Below are 17,809 nucleotides of genomic sequence, written 5' to 3'. Positions count from 1 at the left end.
TGTTCTTCCAACCTGGTGAAACGTTCTGTATTCTATGGAACCAAAAAGATGTTAAACAGATTGTTTGAGAATGACAGTCTCAGTCACCATTCCCTTTCATAATATGCAAGGGGGGAAAAACATGCAGTGAAATTGTTAGCATTCTGTCTAAAATCTCCTTAAAGGGTTAAAAATTCTCACATAATTTACTCACCCTTATGCAATCCCAGATGGGTATGTTTTTTTATTATTACTTTCACTTCTACTTGAGTAATTATAATTTTTTAATGAATTGTACTTTTACTTGAGGAAAGTTTTTGGCTACTCTGCCCACCTCTGCAGAGATAATAGTCCAGATGATAAGTCCACAGAGCAGTATATGGGGCGATGAGTCCAGAGGAAAATCCTCGCTGGTATAGAACTGGGAGAGAACACAAGACAAGACTGCAATGAGAAACAAACGAGAACAATCTGGCGAATAGACAAAATAATAGACAAAAAAGAACCGTAACAAAATAAAATACAACACAGAGGCATGTTTTGCTCTCTTGAAGTTGATCTCACACCCAGCTTGCTTTAAAAACTCAAAATAGATCTTTACTAATATAGATCATTTTGCATCGATGTGGAATGCGTCCTTTAAACTTCCAATGCAGAGACAGGAGTCTAATAATGTGACAGTTCAAACTTGCATGAGATGAGAAATATTCACATATTTACAACTGTAGGCTACTCCATTACAGGATACCTAGTTTACCTCCATTACATGATTTTTTAACAACACTGTGCTGGTGTAAAGTGATAAACTTTTAACTGAAAAATAATATCCTTTTTTAATATGAGTGTAGTGGTGCATTCATTTTTAAAAAGGAAAACAGATGATATGTGTGCATGTCTCAAAAAGATGTATCCCTCTTGACACGTAAGGAGCAAGCCTATGAATTTTAAACATAATTGTATAGGGTACTAATAGGCCTATTATAGGCCTACTAAATTGTGTATTTTACTTGTGCATTTTAATTATTCGAATACAGATACATTTACAGATGCTTGCATTGTAGCATTGACTTTCACAAGATTTCTTTCTTTCGTCTTTTGTCTTCTTTTGTCTTTAGCAATTTATTCAAATATCCAGTGACTATCCTATAGGACATTCTGTACAATGTAGGCCTACAGAATCTCTATTTACGAATGCAGACTTTAAATTATACTAACTTATAGATTTATTCATGAAATGTCTTAAATCCGAAGAACTTATGTACAAACTTTACATTGTCAGTGTCTTATCACTCTCAGACATCACCGCTAGGCGTGTATTTGGCTGGACTTTCAAAAGAAAGATTTAAAATCCATAATTGAGGCAACCTTACCCTATTTTCACTTAATGGCAACCATTATTTTATTTTTAAGATGTGGGCATTTAAACTTGCTTTTGAAGTTGGCCTATTTGCTAGTCTGCATGTTCGTGGTTCAAGATGTGTCTTCTAAGCACATTGGCTGTTTTCTGCATTTCTCAGAGTTTTACAACATATTATTATTATTATTGTCTTATTTTTTTTTTAGCAATATCAACATCATACCATAATTTCACATAACAGGCCCTGATAACAAGTAAATTATGAGAAAGTTGTGGCGAGAGCAGTGCACGAAGTCCTCCTACACAGCAAGTGGTGCTGCTGGCTCAAAAATGTCTCAGCCCGTGCCGTTTTGTTTTTATCTCCATTTTAGAGAACACTGTCGCACCAGAACATGACTGGGCCGTGACAGAGCACTGCAGCGGTGCGCCCACGTCTCATATTCTTATCAGGCAGGTAACACTCATCACCGATGCGCCTTCACTAATGCATGGGGGAGAAAAGAATGATGAGTGCATGTTTTCTCAAAGATGGAGACGTAAAATATATATACATATATTGTGGAAAATTATTCCCGTTAAATCGTTTGTGGAAGAAAAAGCACCTCAGTGTCCCATAAGAAGAATGTCAGGGTGGGCTCGACTGGGCAGGTGGGCGTTTCTCCATGTCACTGGGATTGTTACTAATTAAGACATATGAAACATGTGAGACATGAGACATGGCTGGTGGAAATAATAAATGGTATTTTATGCGACACCAGTGCGTTTCACATTAGGACTATTCATCAAGACGTGCCGTAATGATTGATAATTCCCTTTAAACTTAAAAAGTCGCACATACATTAATCTACTGGGATTAAATCATAACACGCGAAATTCAAGTTGAGTAAAATTCTGTGCATGGTGCATTAGGTTAAGTGGAGACACAAGAGGAACAAAGACAAAATATATATGTTATTGTCATTTATGACAAAAACCGCCGACATTGTGCGTTAATCTCACTTTGATTAGGGTGGGCACCGTTGCACCTTTAATTGACATTTTCAATGCGAAAAGCATACTATTACATATTACATTATATCCTACAAACTAACAAGCCCCATGCTTGTTATGACATATATTTAATCAACAACTGGGTAAAATATGAAGTTCTCGACATTGAGTGAGGTCCTGACTCCTGACTGGATTAAGCCTGGTCTGGTGAAAGCAAGTTTAGGCTATATATAGGCTATATATATATATATATATATAGCCTAAATTGTAACTTGCTTTCACCAGATATTTACTGTTAGAACATTATGATATTATGATATTATTTATTATTATACTATATAAATATAATATCTTAATCTGCCATATACATTGATTTTAGCTTCTCAACAGGTCTATTTCAAATAAATTATTATTTGGTTATACTTATATGTTCGGATGGAGAATACTTCAGTGTCTCACCTTTGGAGAGAACGGAGCGAATTCTAAATCAATTTAAAATTCGTAAATAGTCATGTGAATTGTAATGTAATGGTAGTATTCATGTATAATACTTTTATGTATCTATGTAAATTCAAGAGACAATTTTTTGCCTGCTTTGGTATCCCAAAATTAAAATAGCATATAGGTATGCTATAGCCTATGGATTGCGTTTTTAAGCACTAAACCAAAACCACAAATTGGCGCGTGTTTTATTAAGGAGTTGGAATAGCATAAATAGACTACAAGAGAAGGAGAGAGAAGGAGAGAGAGAGAGAGAGAGAGAGAGAGAGAGAGAGAGAGAGAGAGAGAGAGAGAGAGAGAGAGAGAGAGATGCGTGTTGCGCATTTTATGATTCAGCAGAATGCGCTATTTAAATAGCGCTATTTACCACAAAATATATTTGTGTAGATTGTAGGCTAATCGGACAAATAAAATAAATTTAATAATTATAACCCCGTTGGCATGTCAATTGCGACAGTGCAAAAGTGCAGATAGCAGGGCAGTGAACTTTACGCACAGAAATCGGTCCTAAATTTATTTAATTAAAATTCTTTATTGCCTTTAGTGATTAAAAAAAACAAAAACATTCGTGGTGCAAAAAACAAGACTAAAAGTTTTATCAAATGAAAGGTAAAGGGATAAAGTAAGATCAAATAATAACATAATTCATATATTTAATATAAGACATTTTAATATTTTGTTTGTAACATATTTTGATATATTTTTAGACATTTTTCATATTTAGAATTTTGTAAATGTAAGAATTAAAAATGTTTTATATTATGTATGAAATATAGTTATGAAAGGCAATTTTATTGTGCAAGCACTCATGATACTGTATGTGTTAGCCTATGCATTTAGTCAAAATTTATTTAGTTATTTTTTTTTTGTAGGAAGTTTTTATTTAAATACTTTTTGTTATGTGTGTTCTGTGAGCTCACAAATGTCTTAATTTATGGGAGAGTATACCCATGTGAATATTACATTTAAAAAAAAAAAAATTATTCAATTATTATTTAATTCCCCATATTTGCTGCCTGAAAGGTATTGTAATAAAAGAGCTGAACAGATTGTCAACATGAAATTAAAACCTGTAAAAAATAAACAAACAAAATAACTGGATCAAATAGGTTTCATCTTGGGACATTCTCTCAATTTTTTATCTTCTATAAATAGTGAGATATTTCTGGGGACACGAAGATGGTGTGAACTTATGCCCTTTTAAACAGCACAGATCATTTAAATTCAGTTCATTTAAAATTAATGACATGTTTAATATCAATTGTGATTTCATTCAAATTGTGGCTGACTTTATGTGTTTGTCATTTCAAAGTTGGCCAGCGAACCGTGCTAATGGGCGACGCAGAGAAAGAGATTGTGGAAGAGATGAAGGGGGATGGCTGTGGGACAGCAGCCTTCAGCACCACATCATCCACCACAAATGCTACATCACTCAGCTCTAAACCCAACACTCCCACAGGCACCCAGGTAAACACTACACTTTTGGGAAATGTCTCTTCAGAAAGACAGGTGGTCTAGGTAATACCCCACCAGTACCAACCTGTAACATAAATTAAATATGTTACACATTATCTTATGTGGACTTTGAATTAATAAGTTATTTTAAGGTTGACCTATAACATTCAGGCTGCAAACTCAGTGCCACAAATTATTCCACCTAATCCTTTTTTGTGTGTGTGAGAGTCAAAAACTTTGGCGATAGCTGTATCTTTCTGGTGCAGTGTGAAGCTTATGTTGTGGCTTGTGCTAGGTAATTCAGCAGACATTACACAGGCCACAGAGCATGACAGCTCAGTACCTGCAACAGATGTACGCAGCCCAACAGCAGCATATCCTGCTACAGACAGCTGCCCTACAACAGCATCATCAGCAAAACCTAACTGCTACACAAATCCTAGCCAATGCACAGCAGGTATGACAAAGAAAGTATGTGTGAAAGAGAGAGAGAGAGAGATAGTGTTTAGTTTTAATGAACTGCATAGTCGTTAACTTATCTTTGAGATTAAGCATGTTATTCTTCTTATCTCACCAGGCCTCACATACTAATGGCAGGCAGCCCTCCTCCTCCCCTCCATCTTCCAATGGGAATGTAACTCAGTTGGCTAGTGTGTCTCAGACATCAGTAAGTACTCTATTTTTCTAGTAGGGTTCATAATCACACATCTTCTACTTACATGACATTATTTGAATGAATGTTCTGTTCAGTAGTATATAAACTTGTAATGTTAGTTAATGTCCTTTGTTCTAAATTCTAAAATGTTATGAAAATGTAGCTTTTTTATATTTCATGTCCCTGGGTTGGCTGAAAATATATAGATTAGTAATTCCTGGGGCTGTAAAGGTTGAATATTGCTGCTCTAGTATGTACTAATATATATATATACACACACACACACACATCAACAACAACCGGCATTCGCCACTAAGTGGCAGTGACGTCACCACGATGCTTGTGCTAGGCTATGTGCACATTAAGGCCATGTGAAATGTTGAACGGCCGCTGACAGGAGGTCACAGGACAGATCCAACAGGTGACACGGGTCGACTGAATGAGATGCCTGTCTGATGCACCCCCTGTGCCCCCTACTGTGCCAACTTGCTGTGCTTTAGCCACACGGTGCTCTGCTCGTTGTTGTGAGCGTCTCTCCTCTGCCCTCCGTTGTTGTTGGAGGGCGACTGCCTCTAACTGGCCAGTAGCGTCCTTCACAAGCCTCCTCCAAGGAGGCAGATCTTGACACCGCTGGTACCAATCATCAGCAAGTCCACTCAGCTCCACATCCTCCTGTACCACATCACTCCATCTCTTCTCCAGCCCATGTCGTGCCCACTTAGCCCCCTCTATCCAGCTGAACAAAAGCTGTTTAGGCATGTGGTGGCCAGGCATGCGGGCTACATGACCCATCCAACGCAACCTTGCCTGCCGGATGAGCTCACCGATGGGACTTTGTCCACATCTTTGAAAGATTTGTGAGCTCCTCACACAATCCAGCCTGGTTAAACCCAGGATGGATCTTAGGCAGGCCAGCCTAAATATTTATAACCAGCGAAGATGTTCCATTAGGGGGGTCCATATTTCACAATTATAGAGAAGGTAGGGAATGACCGTGGCCGAGAATACCTGAAGCTTCATGTGGAGCAACATACCGGGTAGCTCCCACACAGCATTACGCAACCAATGAAAAGATAATGCCGCTTGACTGATTCGGAATGAGACCTCTGCTGTCAAACCGGAGCTGGTCATAAGCACACTGCCCAGGTATGGAAAACACTCCACTCTCTCCACAACTGCCCCATCACCAATTGGAATCTGTGGGGGTGGAGTGTCCGATGGTACATAATACCCAAGCAGGTGCTTAGTTTTGGTTGGGCTGATGGTAAGGCCCCATCTCTTAGTGGCAAGCTCCAGGTTCATCAGCAGCACCTCCAACTCCTCTTCTGAGTGAGCAGCAATCACCAGATCATCAGCATACATAATGTGGTTGACCAATAGGGAGCCATCCCTTGACCGCACCCGGGTATCGATCACCCTCCCATTATATCTGTACCAGATGGAAATTCCTCCGGTACAGCCATCGAAGGCTTCACAAACCACGTGGTCGAAATAGGAAGAAGTCACTCCCTGTGAGTGGCTGGCTGAGGTGCCATCTTTGGAGGAAGTACTGAAGGCGATCCGGAGCATGAGACCAGGAAAGGCACCGGGCAGAGATGATCTCCCAAGCGAAATGCTGAGGGAGCCTGGCGTTTGTGCACAGACTGCCGTACATGACATCATAACAATAGTCTGGACCACTGGGCGGGTTCCACAGGATTGGAAGTATGCCATGGTGGTCCCTCTCTTTAAAAAGGGGGACCGCACGGATGTAACAACTATAGGGGCATCTCGCTCCTCAGTGTGCCGGGAAAGGTCCTGGCAAGGATTATTCAACATCGCCTTGCCAGGCACGCTGAGGAGAGGCTTGCGGAGCCCCAGTGTGGTTTCAGGAAAGGGTGGTCTTGAACAGATGCCACATTCTCTGTCCGTCTGCTACAGCAGAGGTGTAGGGAATTCCAGAAAGACCTACATCTCTGCTTTATTGACCTGGTCAAGGCCTATGATACCATAAGTAGGCCTGGGCTCTGGGTTGTTCTTCGTCCTTTCAGAGTCCCAGACCCGCTGCTCGCGATCATTAAGGACATTCATGATGATGAGCGGAGCCCGGGTAAAACTAAGTGGCCGGGAGTTGGAGCCATTCCCTGTTCACCTTGGATTGCGGCAGGGATGTCCTCTGGCTCCCACATTATTTAATACACACACACACACACACACACACACACACACACACACACACACACACACACACACACACACACATGTTGTGTTTCCATGTTTTATGGGGACTTTCCATAGACATAATGGTTTTTATACTGTACAAACTTTATATTCTATCCCCTAAACCTAACCCTACCCCTAAACCTAACCCTCACAGAAAACTTTCTGCATTTTTACATTTTCAAAAAATATAATTTAGTATGATTTATAAGCTGTTTTCCTCATGGGGACCGACAAAATGTCCCCACAAGGTCAAACATTTCGGGTTTTACTATCCTTATGGGGACATTTGGTCCCCACAAAGTGATAAATACACCCTCACACACACACACACACACACACACACACTTTCGGTCAAAAGTTTTGAAACACTTATTCATTCTTAATTATAATTTATTTTCCACATTTTATAATAAAAGTAAAGTCATTGAAACTATGGAATAACATAAATGGAAATATGGGAATTATGTTGTGACTAAACAAAATCCAAAATAAATCAAAACTGTGTTATATTTTAGCATATTCAAAGTAGTCACCCTTTGTACTCTTGAAATTTTCTCAACCATCTTCTTGAGGTATCACCATGGGATGCTCTTTTAACAGTATTGAAGGAGTTCCCATCTATGTTGGGCTTTTCTTTATTATTTGGTCCAAGTAATCAAGTTCAAAACTTTTTATTATTATTAAATTCTACTTTTATAATGAAATAAATTATACAATAAAATATATGATTGGCACAATTATATTTTTGTCTACAAAACAAATTTCAAACATTAAAGCATACGCTTTCAGGTCAAAAGATTTTTAAGATTATGAGAAATATATACATATATACTGTATATATATACTGTAAAGCCATGGGGACTGTTTCTACAATAAGGATACCATTATTTGCTTTGGGGAAAGGCTTCTTATCAAAGGAGAATTACAATACAAAAACACACCTCTCCCCCTCTAGATCACCATGACGACCTCTCCTATAACTCAGCCAATTGGCCACATCCAGGCCACCAGCTCCAATAGCACAGGGAGTGCAGTGTCCCAGCAGACCATGCTTCTTGGTAACACCTCTCCCACAGGTAGCCAGGCCCAAATGTACCTGCGTACACAGATGGTGAGCCATTATTTTTGGAGCAGAGTCCATTGGCGTTCTGAAGTCCTCTCCACTGGTTTTACTTTATTGTAGCTTTCTCTCCTTTTTTCCTCTTTAATTTCATCCTTCTTGATTGTGTTTTGTTCTTTTCTCATCTCATTGTCTCTAAATTCCAGCTGATTCTCACCCCTGCTGCCACTGTAGCTGCTGTTCAGCCTGATTTAACTATCATGAGTTCCAGTTCCCAATCAGCATCAACACAGGTGAAACCTTTTCTTTTTTAATTAATTGAGAATCTACTATAATGCTATTCAATGTTTGGGACATTTTCAATGTTTTTGTTTGTTTGTTTTTAGTAAACATTTTTATAATATTATTTGATAAGGTTAGTTATGAACTTCCAAAAATCAGAGAGGTCAACAGAGAGCTTGATGTGGTCAATATATTGTTAACATAATAATGAATTACTAATAAACTCAGTTAAAGACCTCTGTTGAACAAATTAATTTGTATTCTCCCATGATGAGGATTTAAGGAGCATTATTTTTAATCCTTTTATTTTTTAACTTAAAGTATTAAAAACTAATGAAAGCAAGATATTTGAATTTCACTAAAAGGAAATTTTTTGTGAACTGAAATGTATTTATATATAATCCATTAAAATGTAATGGTGGTGTATGGGTTCATGCAAAATGTTTACAATTCCAATCAAAAACAAACATTAAAAATTTAAATTATTTTTCTACTGCATCACACTAAACAGAGTTATATCTATTAAATAATGTGACTGTTCAGTAATAGTTACTAGCACAGTTAATCATATCAGTAGTAAGTCATGAGAACACACAGCATTAGTTCCTGAGAATGACCCCATAATGTCCCAATACAATTGTAAAGGATGTTGCATATTCATTAACTCAATTGTGTCTATTGCTATGTTCAGAGTTTGGCTCTTCACACACATCTCCATGGAGCTCTTGCAACTACTCACAGCATCCAGAGAAAGCCCTCCTCTCATTGCCCGACATTGGTGACCCCCCTTCCCAAAATGTCCATTTGTCCACTGAAGTCATCACAACTGTCTCAGAAACTGGTAGAAACTTCTAGAAGTGGGTCACTGTTGAGTGATGTCACTCAGCCACCATCAACCCACCCACTCATTGCTCCTTGTAAGTCACCATATAAATATTACATTTCCATCTCCAAGCGTAATTATTTTGTTTTCTTTGAATTTCACACAGTAAAATATACGGTAAATGTAGTAAATATGCTCTTAGAAAAAGCAGATTCATTGTAATGGTTAAATACATTTCATGTTCTTAAATATATGTTTTTTTTATCATGGTTTCAAGTAAAGTTAAAGGTGAAGTGTAAATGTTTCAGTGGACAAATTCTAAACCGATCTCATGAAAAGTCTTACAAATTCGTACAAATTGGCTAAATCGAATGAAATTGTTGGAGTTGGATCATCCGAATTCGTACAAGTTGTAGATGGGCGAATCCCCATGTCTGTAATGCAAAAGCAAGTGAAAGTTCTGGGTTTGAGACATTGTATATGTATTGGTAGCCAGCTGGTACGTGATAGCTGTGCAGTGTGAACCTCACACTCCTGGCCTTAAGAGACACACAAGCAACTGATGCTAGAGGCCATGGCTTTTATAGACTCCTTGCTAGAGCGTCCGCCTCCCATGCCGGTTATCACCGGTTCGAATCCCACTCTGGGTGGGTCAAGTAGGATTGGTGACATTTACATGTTAATTAATTTTATCCACAAACCAAAACCTCATATCTAAACCATAAAGTACAGTCTCTTAGTATGATTTGAAGCATAAAGAGGATATTAAGGGTACATAAGGAAGATAGTAATGAATGCGTTTTTGGAGGAGACGAGGGAAAGTGACATGATTGGCTGCTGTAAAAGTCTTTTAGCCAACTTGTACGAATTTGTATGACTTCTCAAATAGAAGTAGTTTGATTTTCTTAGAGAAGTGTAAACGCTGTGGCTCAGTGACACTAACAAAACATTACTTTTTTTTTGCACATCCTGATGAACCCAAAACAGTAAAATTGGGTTAACCAATGGCAGACCAGGGAGTTTTCAGGAAACCTGTTGAAAACATTAATTATTTTTGCAATTCCATTTAATGATGCTAGTGGTGCAGGAATTACACACTTTGAAGCTGTTCTATAGGAAAACATCTCAAAACTAGTACTGTTAAAACCAATTACTTCCTGTTTGCTCCTAATTACTGTCTCTACTGCAGCAACATTCTCACCAGTCCAGTCTCATACTCTGGTCAGACACCAGCTGCATTGCCCTTCTGGCCAGAGGGTGGCGCCACACCAGCTCATCATTCAACAGAGTGCCACTGCTCACAGACAGGTCCAGCCCATTGCACTGCGTGTCACACCACAGGACAGCTCTCCTCCACCCCTCACCCTGCAGACCTGTACCACTCACACTACAGCCACTGTCCAATCAGAGCACACCAAGCTCCTCTCAGTGCCCTCCTCTCCAAATCAACCAGCCAATCAGGCATCTGTTCAACAGCAAGCAGTGGTGTCTACCTCTATACTCCCCCCTGCATCACTGCCTAACCCTCCACCCCTTCATCTGGGCCCAGCGATAGATCCTGTCTCCCAATATTCACCTCTGGCTGGTCCCCCTCCTCTCACCATGGTCTTGCCCAGACTGGCCCAACCGCAGAGGCTCTCTCTGCGCTCAGTTCAGACCACAGCTGTCCAGTCTGACCACATGATGGTGTCTGAAGAGGAGCTCCCAGTTGCAGAAACAATGGTCCAACTGCCTTTTCAAAACCTTCCACCACCACAAATGGTGGCAGTGGACTTAAAGGTGCAACCTGCCACACAAACAGAAGCTCCCTCGGTTAGTCTACTCCAAAGCCATTTATGATAATTCATAATGTAGCAAAACTGGAAAATTGTGAATGCGGAACACAAATGGAATAGTTCTTCAAAAAAATTAATTACCATTTTATTCAACCTTGTCATTTGAAACCCATCTGATTTTCTTTGTTCCGTGGAACAGAAAAGGAAATTTTTATCAGAATTGCCTGGCTGCTTTTTTCCAATGATAGTGGGTGTGACCGGTGGGGAATGTAGGCAACTGTGAGAATAAGATATGAGAGCTAGACCATAGGGGAATGTTTGCAGCTAATTGTCCTCTTTTTATAATAATCAGATTTTCAGTAGTATCTTAAATTGCTGTCTGTTCCTCAATTAAAGACACTATTTGGCAACAGAAGACTCTAAAGAATAGTACATGAATGTATGGACTACTTTATGGTGCTTTAATGCCATTTTTGAACTTGACAAACAGCCACTTGTCACTGTCCACTTTCATTGTACAGAAAAGTGCTGCTTAGACATTATTCAAGATGCCTCTTTTGTGTTCCATGAAAGAAAGAAAGTCATACAGGTTTAGAAAGATATAAGGATTGTTAAATGATAAAATAATGGCTTTTAATGTATTTATGTGTTAATCATTGAGCCTATTATGGCATTTGACAGGCAACCCAAATGTTGAAGGAGAATGAAAGCATGAATTTGGAAAAGAATGTGGAACATGTTTGTCCTCAGAGGAACAGAACGCCAACCCTGCCACCACTGTCCCCTCCAGCCGAGCCACAGACGAGCTCTGATGATGTAACATCCCAACCAGAAAACTGTTCAGGTACCTGGAACATACACCCACTCATACAGGGTCCAAGTAATTACAAGTAAAGTACAAGGCTTTGGTTGGTCAATAAAACTAGACAAAAGTTACTCACAGTATGCCAGTGACTTTAATAGGAACTGCAACATAATATAACATACAAATGCATGAGGATTCTAACACATTTTTCTCAGTGAACATTTTATCATCAGAAGATAGTCTAGTTTATTTCTAATTTACTTTTTTACCTAGAACACCATGTGACAATACACAGGTGAAATTTTCCTCACATTGAGCCACCAAAACAATAATAAGAGTAATAAAAAGTTTTTGTGATTGACTGCCTTATATGATGCTGTGAGTGAAACACCTGCAATGTTTATCACATATAATCTATATAATAAGATAAATAACAATTATTTGTTATTTTTTAAATCATAAAAATTGTTCTGAATTCACCCACCATTGGCATGTGTGGTAAAAGGTACAATTGTTTACCCCGGACTCTGGATGTATTGAAGTCTAACAAGGTGGTCTAGGGATGTCTTCAGGGTTCCCAAAGTCATAGAACACCATTTCCATGTTTACAGGATATTTTTTAATTGTGCCTTCTTGGCCTTGAAAAATCATGGAAACTAATCAAATCTTAAAAGTAATGGTCATATTTTCTTCAAGTTATGCTCTGCTCTAATATATTTCATTGGCTAGATATTACTCTTATGAATAGAAAAACTTGCTTGCAAGCCACAATGATCCACTTTTGTTCTTTTGATTTGGTTCTTATTGAATGAGTCGGTCAAATTGCTCTGGATGAATAATTTGTGAATTGGTCTGATTTTGAATGATTTTTAAATGACTGAAAAGGTCATGGAAACATGGATCAAAAAAGTTTGGGAACCCTGTATCTTGCACAACACTAACCTCACCTCTTCTTTATGCACAGCTGAAATGGACCAACCATGCTCACCATCAAGCAGATCTGTGATCCGGTCACCAGAGGACTCTACACATGCCAACAGTTCACCCCCTCTCCTCCACTCTTCTGCGGTAAGAAGCACCAGTAGGCTTCCCACAGCCAGCCTTCCAGGGAACCCTGAGGGGCAGCCCTCACAAGCCATCGTTAGACCTCACTTCCTCACACACCTTATTGAGGGCTTCGTCATCCGAGAGGGCCTGGAGCCATTCCCGGTATGTCCACTGGTTGCTATACTTAGCAATTCCAAATCACAGCTGCCATGAGGCCCTAATGATGCCCATGGTTCTCTAATGGTTCATTCTTTTGAAGCCATGAAGCTCAAGGATCGATTCCTCCATGAGATACAAGTATTTGAAGACCAGTGATGGTCTGCAGCTAAACGTACAGATCAACCAGTTATTAAATTCCCTTTTGGGATCCATGAAATGCTCCACACTTTCTGAAGTCGAAACCAACATCCTTGTTGAATTCAAGTTTCCAAAATACCACAATGTTACTGTTCCAGTATTGTCTTTTTTCATCAGGTGAGATGTGCCTCCCTAGAGATGAACCTGCAAGCCACACTGCCAAAAGATATAGAGAGAGCTGCTAATGGAGAATCAGCCCAGGACGACTGCCTGATGGATGCGGACCAACCAGACAACTCTACTGATTCCGACATTGATAACCCTCCTGCTGAGGATGGTGGGCTCTTTAGCACATTTCTCATTTGCATGTTGGTTTGTGGATGTAGATTAAAGCTGGTCAAGATGATTTAGATGTTTCTCATTAATATGAGTCCATGAGTGTGCCTAACATGGTCTCTTTGATTTCAGAACAGACAGTTGAAAACCAGACTTATGTACTTAAGTGTGAGTTTTGTGGGAAGAGAGGCTTTGCACATACCTTCCTCAGATCCAAACGCTTCTGCTCTATGACATGTGTCAGAAGGTAAAGACTTGTACGAGAACCCTATTGTTTAAAGCACACACTGAAACTTTGTAGGTTACAAATTTTCTGTTTGTTACTCCCAATTTCTTTCTTTTTTCTTCCTTTCAAAGTTTGTAGTGTAAGTGTGGGATAGAATTTATTGGTAGAACTTGCTATGGCAACATCACTAATGACTTTTGCCCATACCTAGGGTTAGGGATTTGCTAGAAGAAGAAAAACACTCAGAACTCTTTAGTAACCATTTAGCAACAACCCAGAACACCCTTTCATTGTCCACAGGCAAGCACCATTTTCTTCAGAAAATGTAAATATGTAGTTGGACATAATCACCCATAAAGAAGTCTGGGTAAGCAGACAGGCCTTGTCAGAAGGAACCTGTTCATGTAAAATATATAGTTCTCAAGTGCCAGTTCAAAGTCCAGAAATAAAGCAGATGAACAGCAGATGGATGTAGCAGTTGTCCTCAGTCGTTTTGGTTATACATTTTTTGCTTGTGTTATCTTGGACATACAGTGACATCTAGTGCTGTGGATGCACTATCATTCAAACTATTGACAATAGGCCATGATTATTTTAACCCAAGACTGAAAGTGTCCAATAACAAGACGGTTACTGAGATTAGTAGGCAAGTAGTATTCAGTCATATGATTCTAAAATGGCCGCCCCCATCAGGGCGCCCCTGCCCCTTATGAAATAAAACAGCTTTTATAAGGTTACTGATGTGACTAGAGTCCTCATCTCATGTGAGCGGTCATTATTTTATAAATATGTTTCAAAATTACAGTTTATTTCTTTAGGAGTAAAACTTTTTTTATGGGTAAAATTACTGAGAGCACCTTTAAACTACTCCTGTGCTAAGATGAAAATTCAAAGAGATAATTTTCCACAAATGTTTATACTTTTGCCTCAACAAACCCAAGCAGCTTACTTTATCTATCGCAGATTCAATGTGAACTCTAAAAAGCGGCTTACCCTGTTGAGGGCAGAAAAGGTTGGCCGCTGGCCCCACAGACTCATGGACAGACGAGGAAGAACACCTAGTCGGATAAACAGCGGGTCTGGGAAACACTTCTTCAGACAGGTCAGTGAAAACTAAAGAATGACTATAAACCATGTGGCAACCCTGTTGAGAAGACCAACATTGCTGGTCATGTGCATATGCTTTGGAGACTGGTCCCAAGAATGGTATGCTATCTAAGTCAGTAAGCCCATGCTGACCAGGTTGACCAGCACTTTTGCTAGTGTACAACATGGCTATGGAAACACAGCGTGGAAATTCTTGTCTAAGCTGGTCTTTTTAACAGGGTAGCTGTAACTGCCCATCAAACCTACTAGAATACCAAAATAATTATTTGAATGGGAGTGAGATACCTACTTAAACAAATTGCATTGTGATCAGCTGCAAGTCTCCAGTCACACTAATGACAACCAGAGAGTATCCAATTCTTCAACATGTATCGAGAGAAAGGAAGAAGATCCACCAGGCCCAATGACAACAAGGCTACGTTTGCAGGCCGTGAGAGAGAAGGAACAAGACAGAGAAAGACAAGAGAGCAGGGTGGAGAGTTGCAGCAGCTCTGACTGTCTTCTTGACTCTATTCCCTCACGGTGGAGTGTGGAGCAAGTGTGTTCCTTCATCAGCTCTTTACCAGGTATTTGCACAGGTTTTCAAGCTCAAAGTGCTAAGAACCCCAAATGCAACATGCATTAATCTCCACTAGAGGGTGCTGTGTAACTTAAAGGAAACCTCTTAGTGCTCATTTTGGGGTAGTTCACCCAAAAATGAAACCCTTTACTCACCCTCATGCTGTTTCAAACTAATATGATTTTATTTATTTTTTGAAACACAAAATTAGTTATTCTAACTGTTAAAACTGTTATGGTGGAGGGGAAGCTAATATCTTTCAGTCTATTGCTTCCACAAAATGATATGGTTTTAGAAGACTTGGTATATAGAGAGTTGTATGAGCTTGACAGCTCCAGTCCTCTTTATTTTATTGTATGAGCATCATAAGAGCTGTTTAGTCATTCTGTGAAACATCTCCTTTTGTGTTCCATGAAAGAAAGAAAAAATCATACAGGTATGTAGCAAAATACAGATGATTAAACAATGAACAAATTTCCATTTTTGGGTGAACTATTCAATAACATTTTGTGGTTTAATTTCAGTGAGTTTAACAGTTTAACAATATAATGGTTAATGGTAATATTTCTTATTTTGGTGAAATAATAATATATGTAATAAAAAAAATAAATAGGATCAGGTGCTTAATAAACTGCATAACTATTATTATGTTATGCACCTTTTCTCCTTAAAGGAATAGCTCCCCCAAAAATGAAAATTCTCTAATCATTTACTCACCTTCATGCCATCCCAGATGTGTATCACTTTCTTTTTTCAACAGAACACATATCAAGATTTTTAGAAGAATATCTCAGCTCTGTAGGTCCAGATAATCCAAATGAATGGTGATCAGACCTTTGTAGCTCCAAAAATCACATAAAGGAAACATAAAAAGTAACCCATAGGACTGCAGTTTTTAAATCCATATCTTCAGAAGTGATATAATAGGTGTGGGTGAGAAACAGATCAAAATGTAAAACCTTTTTGACTCTAAATCTCTACTTGCCCATTCACTTTTACATCTTAAAGTAACATGGTGCCTGTTTAGTTTCACTTTCACATCTGAAAGTGAAAGTGGAAATTTAGAGTAAAAGGAGCTTACATATTGTTATGTATCTCACCAACATATATTAATTACTTTTATGTTTCCTTTATGTGATTTGATTTTGAGCTACAAAGGTTTGATCACCATTCAATGTCCTTGTATGGACACATCTACACATCTGGGATGGCATGAGGGTGAGTAAATGATGAGTGAATTTTCATTTTTGGGTGAACCATCCCTTGAAACCTTACAGTTAGATCCATACCTTACAGTTTTAAACATTGCATTTTTAACACTTTGAAAAGTTGCATCACTTCATTTATTCAATGGATACATTACTTGTATTACACATACTATATAAATAAATAATATTGGTCTATATATGTACATTTATTGTACGTTAGAAGTGAATGGGCTTCCCCAGCTGAGTCTGATTCCTCTCAGTTTTTTCTGAGAGGAATCAGTTTTTTCTCTCCAATAACTATCATCTTATGGAATTTTGTCCTTGCCACAGTTGCCTTTGGCTTGGCCATAGGAGTTAAGATTTTGTAAAGCTGTTTAATAGGATCTTTAAAAAATGTAAGACATTACAGTATAATTTTTCATAAAGCTGCTTTGAAATGTGTACTGTGAGTAGTGCTATACAAATAAAAATGACCTATTTGTTATCAGGTTGCCATGACATTGCTCCAGAGTTCCGGTCTCAGGATATTGATGGACAGGCCCTGTTGTTACTGACAGAAGACCACCTAATGAGCGCTATGAACATTAAACTGGGCCCTGCTCTCAAAATCTGTGCACAAATCAACTCTCTTAAATAACCTTAAACATACTTTAGGATGTTTTCATAGGATTACGATGCTCTGTCTGCTCCATAGAAACAGACTTGAGACATACAGTATTGCTCCGAATCTCAAATGTGGATCTCAGTCTGGAGGAACATACGATCACAGCACAACTCCTTCAGAAGTGCATAACATTTTCCCCCCATATAGTGTAGACATTCATAAGGACCCTATCCTCTTCAGATACCTCAAACAAGGTCATACCTGAAAGTTTACTGGTGGACCCTGAATCTCTCATTACTTTTACAGTAAGGTTGACTTACATGTTCAAGGCATGAATTTCATATATAATATCCATGCTATTGTGATCTTGTATATTGCATTTATATAGTAAAGACACCAACTGAAAAGTACCTTTACATAGGATAATGAAGAATGAGGGAAGATATAGCTGTGTAGCCACAATTTGTGCAAGTAAGCACATAATGTAAAACGTATTTAAAACAAAAATTTACAAAAAAGACTAAATATAAAGAGAATTTTC

At 38.6% G+C, this 17,809-nt stretch overlaps 1 protein-coding gene across 4 annotated transcripts; it reads left to right on the top strand.

Moving 5' to 3' along the window:
* Nucleotides 1-1,719: 1,719 nt before the first annotated feature.
* On the top strand, nt 1,720-17,657 carry LOC127645312 (polyhomeotic-like protein 3). Of its 4 annotated transcripts, none has more exons than XM_052128888.1 (15): nt 1,720-1,786; nt 4,140-4,294; nt 4,578-4,739; nt 4,860-4,949; nt 8,095-8,250; nt 8,406-8,492; nt 9,173-9,398; nt 10,494-11,116; nt 11,761-11,923; nt 12,849-12,952; nt 13,406-13,565; nt 13,697-13,811; nt 14,754-14,892; nt 15,211-15,463; nt 17,153-17,657. In XM_052128888.1, exons 2-15 carry the CDS (start codon nt 4,160-4,162, stop codon nt 17,299-17,301), a joined length of 2,562 nt encoding a protein of 853 aa, XP_051984848.1. In that variant the 5' UTR covers nt 1,720-1,786; nt 4,140-4,159; the 3' UTR covers nt 17,302-17,657. The 4 variants fall into 4 exon arrangements, with proteins under 4 accessions (XP_051984848.1, XP_051984846.1, XP_051984849.1 ...); XM_052128886.1 differs by having other exon boundaries at nt 12,849-13,093; XM_052128887.1 differs by having other exon boundaries at nt 1,738-1,790; nt 12,849-13,093.
* Nucleotides 17,658-17,809: the final 152 nt, after the last annotated feature.

Source organism: Xyrauchen texanus, chromosome 6, assembly GCF_025860055.1.
Source record: "Xyrauchen texanus isolate HMW12.3.18 chromosome 6, RBS_HiC_50CHRs, whole genome shotgun sequence".
In the NCBI taxonomy this organism is placed as follows: Eukaryota; Metazoa; Chordata; class Actinopteri; order Cypriniformes; family Catostomidae; genus Xyrauchen; species Xyrauchen texanus.
This window is presented reverse-complemented; position numbering and strand designations above follow the sequence as displayed.

Excerpts from the sequence above, each read along its gene's own strand:
- LOC127645312 (XM_052128886.1), top strand. The coding sequence starts at position 4,160 with ATGGGCGACGCAGAGAAAGAGATTGTGGAAGAGATGAAGGGGGATGGC. Across the intron at positions 14,893-15,210 it reads GGAAACACTTCTTCAGACAG|CTGCAAGTCTCCAGTCACAC; the intron begins GTCAGTGAAAAC and ends CATTGTGATCAG. Across the intron at positions 15,464-17,152 it reads CTTCATCAGCTCTTTACCAG|GTTGCCATGACATTGCTCCA; the intron begins GTATTTGCACAG and ends ATTTGTTATCAG.